This window comes from Phyllobates terribilis, unplaced genomic scaffold (genome assembly GCF_046119375.1).
Source record: "Phyllobates terribilis strain yellow unplaced genomic scaffold, ASM4611937v1 Scaffold_5__5_contigs__length_657084704, whole genome shotgun sequence".
NCBI classification, from domain to species: domain Eukaryota; kingdom Metazoa; phylum Chordata; class Amphibia; order Anura; family Dendrobatidae; genus Phyllobates; species Phyllobates terribilis.
The window spans coordinates 415,548,752-415,566,163 of NW_027362765.1; the positions used below are offsets into that span (position 1 = coordinate 415,548,752).

The window sequence follows — 17,412 nt, forward strand, 5'->3', positions numbered from 1 at the left end:
TCATCTCAATGCCATCCCAGAGTGGGAGAATTCTCCTGCTGAAGCGCTGAGCGCTGAGAATTTTCCCACGCTGTCAGTGATGTGCATGAGGTGAGCTGAGTTCATTGGACATGAGCTCACCTCATGCACGTCACTGACAGTGTGGGAAAATTCTCCTGCACTCACCGCATGCGCAGGAGAATTTTCCCACGCTGTCAGTGACGTGCATGAGGTGAGCTGAGTTCATTGGACATGACCTCGGCTCATCTTTATGCCGTCACAGCGAGACACTGAGGAGCACAAGCATGCCTGCGCTTCTCTGTCTCTGCGGCATGGCAAGCTGGATGGCAGCGTTCTGCTGCGGTCCAGCCTGTCATGTCAATGTAGCAGAGCTGAAACTGTCGTGGGAACCATGGAAAGGTAAGGATGAGGTTGCTTTATTATTTTACTTTTATTGCAGGAGATCGTTGGCTTCAGCTGGAATGGGCGTGATGGTAAGTATGGTTTAATTTAGAACAATAAAGAATTGTGTCTTTATTTCAATTAAAGGACTTTATTCTGGGTGTTTGTGGTTTTTTTTTAACTTTGACTATGGGGTTAGTAATGGGGGTGTCTTATAGACGCCTCTCCATTACTAACCTGGGCTTGATGTCAGCTGGCATTATAAGCTGACATCAACCCCAGCCCTATTACCCCACTGCCACCGCTACAGGGCAGTGGGAAGAGCGAGGCTAAGTGCCAGAATTGGCGCATCCTATGGATGCGCCATTTCTGGGGCGGCTGACGGCTGGTGTTTCTAGCCTGGGAGGGGGCCAATATTCATGGCACCCTTCCTGGGCTATTAATATCAGCCCCCAGCTGTCTGCCTAGCCTTTGCTAGCTATTAAAATAGGGGGGACCCCACGTCATTTTTTTGGGGTTCCCCCATTTTAATAGCTAGTAAAGGCTAGGTATTCAGCTGGAGGCTGATATTAGTAGCATGGGAAGCTCCGTGGGTGTTACCCCCTTCCCAGGCTTCAAAACATCTGCCCCAGCCATCTGCTTAACCTCTGCTAGAGGCTAAAATTACGGGGAACCCCACGCCAATTTTTTTTTTTTAATAAATCCTTTATTTAACACTAAATGACAAGTACAGTAATCAACACTATCACTGTACTTCTTATATATGTGACTGACATGTTTCTATCTATCTAATCTATGTGTGATGCTCTATTCTCTCTGTTCTAAATTGTCGGGTACCGGTGTATGCCGCTGCTGAATTGCCGGCTTTTCATGTTTCACTGTGAGCACTGTTCCCATCGATTTGGGCAACCACTGTAATGCCACAACCACCATGGCTGTGGCATTACAGTGAGTGGCAGACAATCCCTGCATGATTGGTGATCTAAATAGCGCCAGACATGCAGGACACGCTTTTGGTGCACGAACAGTTATCGAACATAACCTCGAACAGCTGAATTTTTTGCAAATCATTTGCGTTTGTCGAACGACTCGAACACCGCCTAAAACAGCTCGAATTTGAGATTGGCGAACAGTTCTAGTCGAACACCGGTCATCTCTAATCATAACGGATAGGCACGCACATCTGTCAACGGAAAATGCAGACAGGCTGACTCTTCTAAAATTGAACAAGGGCTGGATTTCTTCCGAATTTTTAAGCCCTGCAGATGACAGCAACCTAACGTAAATGCAGCCCATATGTTCTTTTTTGGAAGTTGTCTTAACGTTCATGCCTTACCATCCAAAACCATTTTGTTCAGGAAATCACGTCCTACTCCTCCTGCTTCTGCAACTAGTACTTAGTGGGTCATATATGTACTGTATACCCTACATAGGTAATGTTTTTTAATGTTTGGAAACCTTTGCACATTATGCAATGGTTAAACTTGTACTCCCTATCTTTACCTATTCTAATAACTGCAAATAAATTGTGAGGTCCCCATCAGGGCCTCTTTCAGTGTGTATGATACTGATCCCTTGGGTAATTTTTGAAAACCTTTGCACATTGTGCAATGGTGAAACTTGTCCTCCCTAACTCTACCTATTCTAATTACTGCAAAATGTATTGTGAGGTCCCCATCACAGCCTCTTTCAGCGTGTATAATACAAACCCCTTGGGTAATTTTGGGAAATCTTTGTATATTGTGCAATAGTGACATTTCTACTCTCAATCTCTATATATTCTATTATTATAATTTTTTTTATTGTGTTGCCCTTCTCACGGTTTCTTTCAGCGTGTATCTGGGAGCCTGATGTTGATTTTTGGGTCTGCACTTGGACATTGTGGAACATCCATTCATTGATATGCTCCACACACTTCTTCAGGTTTCAGCCTTACACAGAATAATAATATGAGTAATGAAACATGCTCTATATACAGTACAGACCAAAAGTTTGGACACACCTTCTCATTTAAAGATTTTTCTGTATTTTCATGATTATGAAAATTGTACATTCACACTGAAGGCATCAAAGCTATGAATTAACACATGTGGAATTATATACTTAACAAAAAAAGTGTGAAACAACTGAAAATATGTCTTATATTCTAGGTTCTTCAAAGTAGCCACCTTTTGCTTAGATGACTGCTTTTCACACTCTTGGCATTCTCTTGATGAGCTTCAAGAGGTAGTCACCGGAAATGGTTTTCACTTCACAGGTGTGTCCTGTCAGGTTTAATAAGTGGGATTTCTTGCCTTATAAATTGGGTTGGGACCATCAGTTGTGTTGTGCAGAAGTCTGGTGGATACACAGCTGATAGTCCTACTGAATAGACTGTTAGAATTTGTATTATGGCAAGAAAAAAGCAGCTAAGTAAAGAAAAACAAGTGGCCATCATTACTTTAAGAAATGAAGGTCAGTCAGTCCAAAAAATTGGGAAAACTTTGAAAGTGTCCCCAAGTGCAGTTGCAAAAACCATCAAGCGCTACAAAGAAACTGGCTCACATGAGGACCGCCCCAGGAAAGGAAGACCAAGAGTCACCTCTGCTTCTGAGGATAAGCTTATCCGAGTCACCAGCCTCAGAAATCGCAGGTTAACAGCAGCTCAGAGGAGAGACCAGGTCAATGCCACACAGAGTTCTAGCACCAGACACATCTCTTCAACAACTGTTAAGAGGAGACTTTGTGCAGCAGGCCTTCATGGTAAAATAGCTGCTAGGAAACCACTGTTAAAGACAGGCAACAAGCAGAAGAGACTTTTTTGGGCTAAAGAACACAAGGAATTGACATTAGACCAGTGGAAATCTGTGCTTTGGTCTGATGAGTCCAAATTTGAGATCTTTGGTTTCAACCACCGTGTCTTTGTGCGACGCAGAAAAGGTGAACGGATGGACTCTACATGCCTGGTTCCCACCGTGATGCATGGAGGAGGAGGTGTGATGGTGTGGGGGTGCTTTGCTGGTGACACTGTTGGGGATTTATTCAAAATTAAAGGCATACTGAACCAGCATGGCTACGACAGCATTTTGCAGCGGCATGCTATTCCATCCGGTTTGCGTTTAGTTGGACCATCATTTATTTTTCAACAGGACAATGACCCCGAACACACCTCCAGGCTGTGTAAGAGCTGTTTGACCAAGAAGGAGAGTGATGGGGTGCTTCGCCAGATGACCTGGCCTCGACAGTCACCAGACCAGAACCCAATCGAGATGGTTTGGGGTGAGCTGGACCACAGAGTGAAGGCAAATGGGCCAACAAGTGCTAAGCATCTCTGGTAATTCCTTCAAGATTGTTGGAAGACCATTTCCGGTGACTACCTCTTGAAATTCATCAAGAGAATGCCAAGAGTGTGCAAAGCAGTCATCAAAGCAAAAGGTGGCTACTTTGAAGAATCTAGAATATAAGACATATTTTCAGTTGTTTCACACTTTTTTGTTAAGTATATAATTCCACATGTGTTAATTCATAGATTTGATGCCTTCAGTGTGAATGTACAATTTTCATAGTCATTAAAATACAGAATAAACTTTAAATGAGAAGGTGTGTCCAAACTTTTGGTCTGCACTGTATATATGTTGTTAGTTCAAAAATCTTACCCACACATCCCTTTATAAAGGGAAATTTGACATAATATCTCTGTTAGCATACGCCATATACTGCTGACATATGCAGCTCCCGAGTAGGTGGGCGAAACGCCTGGGTACAAAATCTGTGTCTGAGGGTGAAACCACTGGCCCTTCCCCTGTGTTACAGCCTTCCCAATCTGCTGTCCAGGAAGCAGGCGCTGATGCCTCTTGCCCACAGCGGCACATACAGTAAGAACATTCAACAACCACTTCCATTTTTTGGTCCCAGTGCAGTGTTCAGTTTTCCCTTGTCAGCATATATGTCTCTTCCCAAATTGTTTGATAGGGCATACATATTCGTTAGCACTTTACTTAGTCCGGTGCTGGATAAAGACCATTCCTGGCTTTTCCAAGATCCTAAATGAGACCTGTGTCTCTTTATTAAACTGTCGCTTCCCTAAATTTTGGTTAAAAAAAAAATGGTGGTGGAGTATTGGCCAGTTTCTGTACATTTTAAGCAGGTCTAAGAGACTGGGTTAGTACGCTCCTCACACATATTGGAACATGGTCATTGTGACGATAAGGCCTTTACCTGAGCTCTGTAGCACTGCCTGTCATCTGAGTAATACACTCCACAGACCTCGTCACTCTCTGGGACATATCCTGTAATTTCTTCGATCTTGCTCAAAACCATGCAAAAGATACATTCTGCCTGGTTGGGTAGTTTCCAGAAGAAGTGTGTAGTCTTGTGCAGATTGGTCAATGGCACTCCTGTCTCTTTCCCTTGAGGAGGCTGATTCAAAGTAAAATGAGGCTTCTACATGTTCCTGACATGGGTTTCAGGCCTGACAGACTGACCACAATACAGGCCCTCTCTTGCATACACTGTATTCAGAATTTAATTCAAACGCTTTTGGTGTCTGGTAGAATTCAATTTACTGACATTGAGCATACAGCTCCCCCAACTCCTGTATTATATTCACCTTACAGCGGCTTCCCCCGCTATGACAGTGGCTCCATAGGGAACCGGTGGCCAAAATGAACTGTGGAGCTCACAAAACTTAGGTTTCATGGTACCTGCTGGCCCCCTGAAAATGTGAAGCGAGGGCCGCATAATGAAATAGCAGTGAATGTGGCGGTGGTGGCAAGAGAAGCCCAAAATTCAAATGGGCATGTTTTAGCTGGCATTGTAAAGTGTTGGAGAATATGTATTCCACTATCTACAGTTGTGCTCAAAAGTTTGCATACCCTAGCAAAATTTTTGCTTTCTTGGCCTTGTTTCAGAGAATATGAATGATAACAAAAATACTTTTTCTCCACTCATGGTTATTGGTTGGCTGAAGCCATTCATTGTCAAACTACTGTGTTTTCTCTTTTTAAATCTTAATGACAACCAAAAACATCCAAATGACCCTGATCAAAAGTTCACATACCCTGGTGATTTTGGCCTGATAGCATGCACAGAATTTGACACAAATGGATTTGAATGGCTGCTAAAGGTAACATCCTCACCTGTGACCTGTTTGCTTGTAATCCGTGTGTGTGCATAAAAGCTGAGTGAGTATCTGGGATCCAGACAGAATCTTGCATCTTTCATCCTGCCACTGACGTTTCTGGATTGTGAGTCATGGGGAAAGCAAAAGAATTGCCAATGGATCTACGGGAAAAGGTAGTTGAACTGTATAACACAGGTAAGGGATACAAAAAGATATCCAAGGAATTGATAATGCCAGTCAGCAACATTCAAACTGTGATTAACAAATGGAAAATCAGGGGCTCTGTAAGAATCTAACCATGGTCAGGTAGACCAACAAAAATTTCGGCCGCAACTGCCAGGAAAATTATTCAGGATGCAAAGAAAAACCCACAAATAACATCAGCTGAAATTCAGGCCTCTCTGAAAACCAGCGGTGTGGCTGTTTCAAGATGCACAATAAGGAGGCACTTGAAGAAAAATGGGCTGCAGAGTCGAGTCGCCAGAAGAAAGCCATTACTGCGCAAATGCCACAAAGTATCTCGCCTACAATACGCCAAACAGCACAGAGACAAGCCTCAAAACTTCTGGAACAAGGTAATTTGGAGTGCTGAGACCAAAATTAAACTTTTTGGCCACAACCATAAACGTTACATTTGGAGAGAGGTCAACAAGGCCTATGATGAAAGGAACACCATTCCAACTGTAAAGCACGGAGGGGGATTGCTGATGTTTTGGGGATGTGTGAGCTACAAAGGCACAGGAAACTTGGTAAAAGTTGAAGGAAAGATGAATGCAGCACATTATAAGCAAATATTGGAGGCAAATTTGCACTCATCAGCCCGGAAGCTGCGCATGGAACGTACTTGGACGTTCCAACATGACAACGATCCAAAACACAAGGCCAAGTCGACCTGTCATTGGCTACAGCAGGACAAAGTGAAAGTTCTGGAGTGGCCATCTCAATATCATTGAGCCACTCTGGGGAGATCTCAAGCACGCAGTTCATGCTAGACAGCCCAGGAATTTACAGGAACTGGAGGCTTTTTGCCAAGAAGAATTGGCAGCTTTACCATCTGAGAAAATAAAGAACCTCATGCACAACTACCACAAAACACTTCAAGCTGTCATTGATGTTAGAGGGGGCAATACACGGTATTAAGAACTGGGGTATGTGAACATTTGATCAGGGTCCTTTGGATGTTTTTGGTTGTCATTAAGATTTAAAAAGAAAAACACAGTAGTTTGACAATAAATGGCTTCACCCAACCAATAACCATGAGTGGAGAAATGTTTTTTTGTTATCATTCATATTCTCTGAAACAAGGCCAAGAAAGCAAAAATTCTGCCGAGGTATGTAAACTTTTGAGCACAACTATATCTAACAACTTTGAATAAAGGAGGGACCTCCCAAATGTAGGAGTGATAGCCCTCACAAACGTAAAAGGAAAAACTAAAGCCAAAATGCTACGTGTGAACTTATGCTAAACGGAGGTATAATTATTATTATTTTTTTTTAGTTTGCGTTATATACAAGGAAATATGAAGGAAAAAATGTTTCTTAGCATTTTTCCCTTTAAAAAAAAATTTAGGTTTGTTTTGGTAGCTCTTCTTATCAATCCGTAAAACTGGGTCAATAGTCTGACAACATTATTCCCAGATACCATGTGTGAGTCAGAAAGGAATGCAGGCATCTTCTCCATGCGGTTCCCATTTAGTTTTAGCACTTTCCCATCCATTTCAGCTTTTTTCTCAGGACCCCACACCTGTTTGTTGGGTCCAGCAGAAAAATATTCGGCTTTCCCATTGACTTGCATTGGATTCGTTAAGCGGTACGAATACACAGATATTAGAAATTATTTGTGCCGATTTTCCCGATTCCGAATATTTCACTATTCGCTCATCAATAATAGTGAGGTCTCACGCAAACTAATTTAACAGAAAAATGTCCAGTTTGTTGTTTGTAAGGGCAAAATTTAGACCTCGAGATAATCCTCAGTAAGGGCAATAGAAACAAGATTGATGACATCTAACGTTGGAATTGATAGTGGACCCTGAGGCGATTCCTGGTTAGTTCTGGCAGGTACTTGGGTTGTTTTCTACCCCCTCCCGTCTACTCTGTTTTTGATGACTTAGGAGTCAAACATGACTTTTTATAATAATGGGACTGTGACTTGTTAGAAGTTTGATTACCGTCAGAACATTTTGTTGATACATCTGAAGAATCAATGTAAGACTAGGAACAAGTCATCTTGGTTTTACAAGAACAAGCAGGTTTTGATTTAGTGCTGCATTTAAGAATGGATTTAAGGGAAGTATGCTGACGCTCCCAATGACCCCATTCATAAACTTGGTCTTCAAGATAATCAAAGGAGTCACAATTAAATTTCTTTTTTTTTAGTAAAAAATAATTGATTCCTCAAGACCACATATTTTTATGTATTTTATATATTTTAGTCATTTACAATAAAGGACATTTTTTTAATGATACCTGGATCGGAAGCTGGATCATTTTTTCTCCTTGCATTCATTTAGATGAGATTAATGAAACTACATGTAATTTTGCATTCATTTGATCCTATGTTTTACCTTGAACAAACTGTCTATATCCACACTGTCATCTTCACGGAAGCTTGGTCTTCTTAGCCTTCTAATGGATTGAACCGTGAAAAGAGAAGAATGGTGAAACGGTCTATAACCACATCTCTCTTCATGTTCCTGGATGCGATAATCATATCCTTTAAAGTCGACCGAAGGGAAGAGGTCAAAAACCTTGTAAAAAATGAAAGGAAAATTATAGAACTTTGAAAGGCATCCAAAATAGGAAGCTATAGCATAAGCACATTTGTCTATGTGTGTACCTTGATATATCCTTATACACAGTCAACTAAATGGGTGTAAACTGCAATACCAGACATCCCATTGACAATAATGTCTGTTTCTAATATCATATATCCCTTTTGAGTTAAATAAAATCTGTAATTAGGTTTATGTTATTATATCTGAGGTCATTAGAGTTGAGCAAATCATTTCCTAATGGATTCTATTAATTACCACTTTCCTGAAACATTTGGCTCACCAGAATACACATTTTTCAGGTATGGATGTGCACAAATACACTAGAATGGAGTACAGTAATAGGCGGATTATAATGAGGGCAATCTGGGCTACCGCCAGATTGCCCTCATTAAAATCTTTTGTGCGCCACCATCTGCAGCTCACTCACACATCCCGGCAAGCTGTTTAGAGTGGAGTTAATTATTTGAGGGAGTGGTGTCACCGGAAGGGGCAGGGCCTCCCTCAGGCCGGTGAAGACCCGACAACAGGAAGCAGCATGGAGTTGCTGGAGCTGAAGCTGCTGCTGGAATGGAGAGGATTGAGAAGAGGAGAGGACTGAGCTCTGTACCATGGAGCCATGTGAAGTTGGCAGCAGGACACAGGACTCAGTGTGAGGACTCTGAGGATGAATGTATATATAGTGTGAGGGCTCTGAGGATGTATTTTGGGAGCAAAGAAATATGGATGATGGTACTATATGGAGGCTGCATGTTGGAGGCTGTACAAGGAAATGGTCGCTGGGGTTGCTTATTGGGGGGCTTTCATAGGAAAAGGGTTTACCATATTTTTCGAACTATAAGATGCACCGGACCATAAGACGCACCCCAAATTTTGGGGTGGAAAATAGAAAAAAAATATTCTTTATAAGATGGAGGTCCATCTTATAGTCTAAATAGGCACACTATCTTACCTGGGGGGCATTGAAGCGAGGGTCACAAGAGGCAGGGTCCCTCAGAAAGTCGGTGGCTGCAGCAGAAGAGGTCAGATGCTGTGGAGCCTGGGCCGGGGCCTGTGTTCGGCTGAGGCCCTTATCCTGGCTGAGTCCTGTGCGAAGGCCTCTGGCTGGGGCCGGGGGCCTCTGGCTGGGGCCGAGGCCTCTGGCTGGGGCCGAGACCTCTGGCTGGGGCTGGGGCCGAGGCCTCTGGCTGGGGCCGAGGCCTCTGGCTGGGGCTGAGGCCTCTGGTTGGGGCCGATGCCTCTGGCTTCGGCCGAGACCTCTGGCTGGGGCCTCTGGCTGGGGCTGGGGCCTCGGGCTGGGGCCAAGCCGAGGCCTCTGGCTGGGGCCGGGGGCCTCTGGCTGGGGCCGAGACCTCTGGCTGGGGCTGGGGCCGAGGCCTCTGGCTGGGGCCGGGGCCTCTGGCTGGGGTTGAGACCGGGGACTCTGGCTTGGGCCGGGGTCTTGGGCTGGGGCCAAGGGACGTACCGGGCTGAGGTCGGTGCTGTGCTGTGAGTGGCGAAGCAGTGCGGCCTGCGCAGGTTTCCGGTGTGCGCGGCCATCTTCCTAGAGCTGTGATCTACAGGAAAATGGCCGCCGGAGCTACCGGTCCGCGCATGTGCCAGCTCGGTCGGCCATTTTCCTGTATGTCACAGCTCTAGGAAGATGGTCGCGCACACCGGAAACCTGCGCAGGCTGCATGCCGCTCACAGCCCGACACCGGCCCCAGCCCCAGTACCAGCCAGGTACAGGTGCCGGTCCCAGCCGCTCACCTCTGCTGCCGCTGACGCCACCACTGCTATCACTGCCACCGCCACCACCACCGCCGCGTTCCTGGAGGGCCCTGCAATCCCACTTTACCACTACAGCAGGTAAAGTTCGGACCATAAGACGCACCCCCCCATTTTCCTCCCTTCTTATGGTCCGAAAAATACGGTATGCTACTTGAGTAGAGCTTCATGCTCCAGTAAGGTGATAATAATGAGGGGCATTGTGGAGAAGGGGGATGCTGATGAGGGGCACTGTGGAGAAGGGGGACGATGAGGGGCATTGTGGAGAAGGGGGATGATGAGGGGCATTGTGGAGAAGGGGGATGCTGAGGGGAATTGTGGAGAAGGGGGATGATGAAGGGAATTGTGAAGAATGGGGATGCTGATGAGGGGCATTGTGGAGAAGGGGGATGCTGATGAGGGTCATTGTGGAGAAGGGGGATGATGAGGGGCACTGTAGAGAAGGGGGATGCTGATGAGGGGCACTGTGGAGAAGGTGGATGCTGATGATGAGGGGCATTGTGGAGAAGGGGAATGCTGATGATGAGGGGCATTGTGGAGAAGGGGGATGCTGATGATGAGGGGCATTGTGGAGAAGGGGAATGCTGATGATGAGGGGCATTGTGGAGAAGGGGGATGTTGATGATGAGGGTCATTGTGGAGAAGGGGAATGCTGATATTACATAGTTACATAGTTTATAAGGCCGAAAAAAGACAAGCGTCCATCCAGTTCAGCCTATTTCTTGTGCACTGCAGCTATTCCGCAGCGTTGATCCAGGGGCACGCAAAAAAAAACAAAACAAAAAAAAAAACATGCGGTATAGGCCAATTGACATCATTGAGGAAAAAATTCACTTCCCGACACCAATCTGGATTAATTAACTATCACTAAGCATAAGATGTAATTTTATTGTTCTCAAGAAAGGCGTCCAGGCCTCTCTTGAACTCATTAAGTGAGTTGGACATCACCACTTCCTCTCCCAGAGAGTTCCAGAGTCTCACGGCTCTGACCGTAAAGAATCCCCTTCTATGCTGGTGCAGGAACCTCCTTTCCTCCAGACGCATAGTGTGCCCCCTCGTCTTTGTCACCATCCTTGGTATAAACAGGTCATGGGAGAGATCTCTGTACTGCCCCCTGATGTATTTATACATGTTTATGAGCTCTCCCCTAAGCCTTCTCTTTTCCAACGTAAATAGGCCTAATTTTGACAACCTCTCTGGGTATTCTAGTCCCTCCATTCCCTTTATTACCTTAGTCGCCCTCCTTTGTACCCACTCTAGCTCCAATATGTCTTTCCTGAGCACCGGAGCCCAGAACTGTGCACAATATTCTAAGTGCGGCCTTACCAGCGCTTTATACAGAGGAAGAACAATGTTCTCATCATATGCCCCTATTCCTCTTCTGATGCATGCCATGACTCTATTTGCCTTCGCAGCTGCTGCCTGACACTGGGCACTCCAATTTAATTTGCTATTAACCAAGACGCCCAGGTCCTTCTCCATGTCAGATTTCCCCAACGTTTTCCCGTTTAATATGTATGGGTGACTGCTGTTTTTCTTTCCCATGTGCATGACCTTACATTTATCGGCATTGAACCCCATTTGCCATTTTTTGGCCCAACTCCCCAATTTATCTAAATCCTCCTGTAGCTGTGCCCTATCCTCATCTGTGTTAACTACTTTACAAAGTTTAGTATCATCTGCAAATATTGCTATTTTACTATGCAACCCTTCCACTAGATCATTAATAAATATATTAAATAATATAGGGCCCAAGACAGACCCTTGAGGCACCCCGCTAGTAACCCTGACACCCCCTGAGCTTACTCCATTGATAACCACCCTCTGCTTTCTATCACTCAGCCAGCTATTTACCCACTTGCACACATTATCCCCCAGACCAAGCATTCTCATTTTATATACCAACCTTTTGTGTGGCACGGTATCAAACGCTTTGGAGAAGTCAAGGTATACAACATCCACTGACTCTCCCCGGTCCAGCTGTGAGCTCACCTCCTCGTAGAAGGCAATCAGGTTTGCTTGGTAGGAGCGATCTCTCATGAATCCATGTTGATATGGAGTTAGACAGTTATTATCATTAAGATATTCTACAATAGCATCTCTAAGAAATCCTTCAAACAATTTACCCACAACAGACAACAATGATGAGGGACATTGTGGAGAAGGGGGATGCGGATGATGAGGGGCATTGTGAAGAAGGGGATGCTGATGATGAGGGACATTGTGGAGAAGGGGGATGCTGATGAGGGGAATTGTGGAGAAGGGGGATGATGAGGGGCAATGTGGAGAAGGGATGCTGATAATGAGGGGCATTGTGGAGAAGGGGAATGCCGATGATGAGGGTCATTGTGGAGAAGGGGGATGCTGATGATAAGGGGCATTGTGAAGAAGGGGGATGCTGATGATGACTGGCATTGTAGAGAAGGGGAATGCTGATGATGAGGGACATTGTGGAGAAGGGGGATGCTGATGAGGGGCATTGAGGAGAAAGGGGATGCTGATGATGAGGGCATTGTGGAGAAGGGGAATGCTGATGATGAGGGACATTGTGGAAAAGGGGGATGCGGATGATGAGGGGCATTGTGGAGAAGGGGGATGCTGATGATAAGGGGCATTGTGGAGAAGCGGGATGCTGATGATGTGGGGCATTGTGGAGAAGGGGGATGTTGATGAGTGGCATTGTGGAGATGGGGGATGCTGATGATGAGGGGCTGTGTGGAGGAGGGGGATGATAAGGGGCTGTGTGGAGAAGGGGGATGCTGATGATGAGGTGAATTGTGGAGAAGGGGGATGCTGAGGATGAGGGGAATTGTGGATAAGGGGGATGATGAGGGGCATTGTGGATAAGGGGGATGCTGATGATGAGGGGCATTGTGGAGAAGGAGATGCTGATGATAAGGGGCATGCTGATGATGAGGGGAATTGTGGAGAAGGGGGATGATGAGGGACATTGTGGAGAAGGGGGATGTTGATGATGAGTGGCATTATGGAGAAGGGGAATGCTGATGATGACGGGCATTGTGGAGAAGGGAATGCTGATGATGAGGGGCATTGTGGAGAAGGAGGATGCTGATGATGAGGGGCATTGTGGAGAAGGGGGGATGCTGATGATGAGGGGCTCCGTGGAGAAGGGGGGATGATGATAAAGGGGTATGTGGAGAAGGGGGGATGATGATGAGAGGCTGTGTGAAGAAGAGTAATGTAGAGGGGGAGTGATGCGGGGAAGGGGGGCTTGATGCTGGATGGCTGCAAGGGGAAATGGGTAATGTCACTCTCATGAGGCTGCATGCAAGGTGGCAGCGTGAGGCTGGGGGATGTGTGGTGAAAGGAGTGATGCAACTCACTTGAGGCTACATAGTGAAGGGGGTAATATCACTCATGTAGGGCTACATGCTGACTGCCTATGTTGAGAAGAGGATGATGTTACTCGAGTGGGGATGCATGCTGAGGGCTATGCAGGGAGCTATATTGGGCTTATCGTGTATATAGGTAGTCATGTGAGTTCTCATACTGCATTTAGGTAGCTATGTGGGGGCTCATACTGTATCTAGACAGCTATTTGGGGGCTCATACTGTATCTAGGTAGCTATGTGGGGACTCAAACTGTATATAGGGAGCTATGTGGAGGCTCATACAGTATGCACGGGGCTGTGTGGGGGCTCATATTGTGTGTACAGTGGGCATGGAAAGTATTCAGACCCCTTTAAATTTTTCACTCTTTGTTTTATTGCAGCCATTTGGTAAATTCTAAAAAGTTCATTTTTTTCTCATTAAAGTACACTCTGCACCCCATCTTGACTGAAAAAAAACAGAAATGTGGAAATTTTTGCAAATTTATTAAAAAAGAAAAACTGAAATATCACATGGTCAAAAGTATTCAGACCCTTTGCTCAGAATTGAGTAGAAGCACCCTTTTGAGCTAGTATAACCATGAGTCTTCTTGGGAACGATGCAACAAGTTTTTCACACCTGGATATGGGGATCCTCTGCCAATCTTCCTTGCAGATCCTCTCCAGTTCCGTCAGGTTGGATGGTGAATGTTGGTGGACAGCCATTTTCAGGTCTCTCCAGAGATTCTCAATTGGGTTTAGGTAAGGGCTCTGGCTGGGCCAGTCAAGAATGGTCACAGAGTTGTTCTGATGCTACTCCTTTCTTATTTTAGCTGTGTGCTTAGGGCCATTGTCTTGTTGGAAGGTGAACCTTCGGCCAAGTCTGAGGTCCAGAGCACTCTGGAAGAGGTTTTAATTCAGGATATCTCTGTACTTGGCCGCATTCATGTTTCATTCAATTGCAGCCAGCTGCCTTGTCCCTGCAGCTGAAAAACACCCACATAGCATGATGCTGCCCTCACCATGTTTCACTGTTGGGATTGTATTGGGCAGGTGATGAGCAGTGCCTGGTTTTCTCCACACATACCGCTTAGAATTATCACCAAAAAGTTCTATCTTCGTCTCATCAGACCAGAGAATCTTATTTCTCATAGTCTGGGGGTCCTTCATGTGTTTTTGAGCAAACTCAATGAGGGCTTTCATATGTCTTACACTGAGGAGAGGCTTCCATCGGGCCACTCTGCCATAAAGACCCGACTGGTGGAGGGCTGCAGTGATAGTTGACTTTGTGGAACTTTCTCCCATCTCGCTACTGCATCTCTGGAGCTCAGCCACAGTGATCTCGGGGTTCTTCTTTGCCTCTCTTACCAAGGCTCTTCTTCCACGATTGCTCAGTTTGACTGGACGGCCAGGTCAAGGAAGACTTCTGGTGGTCCCAAACTTCTTCCATTTGAGGATTATGGAAGCCACTGTGCTCTTAGGAACCTTGAACAATGCAGAAATTCTTTGGTAACCTTGGCCAGATCTGTGCCTTGATACAATTCTGTCTCTGAGCTCCTTGGGCCGTTCCTTTGAGCTCATGATTCTCATTTGGTCTGACATGCACTGTGAGCTGTGAGGTCTTATATAAACAGGTGTGTGCCTTTCCAAATCAAGTCCTATCAGTTTAATAAAACACAGCTGGACTTCAATGAAGGATTAGAACCATCTCAAGGAGGATCACAAGGAAATGGACAGCATGTGACTTAAATATGAGTGTCTGAGCAAAAGGTCTGAATACTTATGACTATGTGATATTTCAGTCTTTCTTTTGAAATAAATTTGCAAAAATTTCTACATTTCTATTTTTTTTTCAGGTAAGATGGGGTGCAGAGTGTACTTTAATGAGAAATAAAATGAACTTTTTAGAATTTACCAAATGGCTGCAATGAAGCAAAGAGTGAAAAATTTAAAGGGGTCTGAATACTTTTGGAACCCACTGTAGGGGCTATGTGGGGGGCTCAAACTACATATAGGGGGCTGTGTTGGGGCTCATATTGTATATGTGGGGCATATTGTCCTGGGACTGTGAGCTGTTATCCTCATTGCAGTATGGCTTATGGTCTCCTTTTCTTGTCCTGATTGAAGGAATTCCCTGATGAAACTCTGAATGACCAAAAGAGGGAGGAAAAGAATGTGTCGGAAGAAGATGCCATTAAAGTAAGTACACAAGTGTTCAGGCCATATAGGGTCTATCTACTCACCTATAGATGATGCCTGGTCAGGTAGAGTAGAGGTAGGGCTACACAGGGGCAGTGGATGAGGAGCGGGGGTGCCATCTCCGCTGTCAGGAAGGGAATTGTGAAGGGCAAAACTAGTCCCCAACTCCCCGCTCTTTTTATATCACTGTTTTTCTGTACCATGTGTATGTATGTATGTCTGTATGTATTGGGGTTTTTAAACTAACTAAATAAAAAGAAAATTTTTCAATGTTTTTTATGTTATGGTTTACATGTATAAGTACTCAATTGGTTGATCGCTTTGGTTGTTGATTGAGGGGGCTATGTGGGGGCTCATATTGTATATAGGGGGATGTCAGCATACTTAATTCTGCTCAATATTAAGTCATACAATTATTAATAATAATTATTTTTTATACTATGGTGATATTGAGCAGAATTAATTTCAGCCTATTGGTTCGGCCTCCACAACAGTCACGGTCTCTCACCCCTGCTCTATTATGTATGGCACTGTATATAATGGAAAAATTTACGTGGCGCGCTGAGCTATCTGTCATTTTTCGTGTATGGATGTGCACCAAAGCATCTGTGTGTTACTAACATGATTTATCACATGATCTATTAAACGGGATCATGTAACATGTCATGTGGTTAGTGTTGAGCGAGCATTAAAATGCTCGGGTGCTCGAAGCTCAGGCTGAGCTCGCCGTGATACTCGGGTGCTCAATGTTAGTCTATGGGAGACCCGAGCATTTTTGCGGCGGCACCCACGGCAGTCTGTAGAAAGCCTAAAAAGTGCCCAAAACGATAGTGACAGTGCTTAAAAGACATGGGGACAGCATGGGCATCGCCCCAGGAAGCATTTCTGACCCCCAGGTCACTGCTGTCAACAACGTGGTCAGAGGTATTAAGCCACTTTTACGGGCTCACAATAAAACATTCAAAAACGAAACTGAAACGTTTTTTCTTATCTGGCCATGTGCTGTGTGACACATGCATACAGTGCTGAAAAGACAAAGGGAACAGCATGGGGAAGACCCCTGGAATCATCTCTGACTCCCAGGTCACTGCCTAAAAGTGTGCCCATCAGAAGTGATCCTTGCCACATCAGAAGATGCAGACTTGCAACTATCCCCGTGCAAGTCCTTGTCCCAGGGCAGTGTTCAATTGTACCTCCCCCATTCCTTGCAATGCAAGCGCAAGTATGCAGCCTGCCACCCACCCACCCCCAGGCTGCAATACCATACTGCTAGCTTGCTTGCATTTGAAATTGAGCCTTTTAGGCATGTGGAGGCAGAATCTGACCACCACATCATGGCTGCTTCGGCGGCATGGTATCCATACTCAGTCCCCGGCGCCCGGCGGTCAGGTGTCCATACTCGGTCCCCAGCCACCCTGCGACCGGGTGTCCACACACGGTCCCCAGCCGCCTGGGGGCGACCAGGTGTCCATAAACGGTCCGCAGCCGCCACTATTTCTCCTGTCAACTTCCCCCCACACACTTTTCTTAGCCCGGACTGCTGTTTAAGGGCAGCATTGGACCAGCCCACCAGAGAACCAGACTCCTCCGGTGGGCCCTGGCTTCTCCATCAGGGGAGTTGAAAGTGCCAAGGTGAGGATCATGATGATGATAGAAGTTAGCATCTGCTTTGTTTTCTTGGAATGCAAGCGTAAGTATGCAGCCTGCCACCCACCCACCCCCAGGCTGCAATACCATACTGCTAGCTTGCTTGCACATGAAATTGGGCCTTTTAGGCATGTGTAGGCGGAATCTGGCCACCACGTCATGGCTCCATCAGCGGCCTGGTATCCATACTCAGTCCCCAGCCGCATGGCGGCCG

General features: G+C 45.6%; 1 protein-coding gene across 1 annotated transcript in view; it reads right to left on the bottom strand.

The window, feature by feature from the left end:
• Positions 1–17,412, bottom strand: part of LOC141273395 (alpha-2-macroglobulin-like) — a 257,598-nt gene that overhangs the window by 131,170 nt on the left and 109,016 nt on the right. Inside the window, exon 16 of the mRNA XM_073685161.1 lies at positions 8,050–8,232. Within this exon, the coding sequence (XP_073541262.1) occupies positions 8,050–8,232 (183 nt within the window). The remainder of the gene's footprint in view (positions 1–8,049; positions 8,233–17,412) is intronic.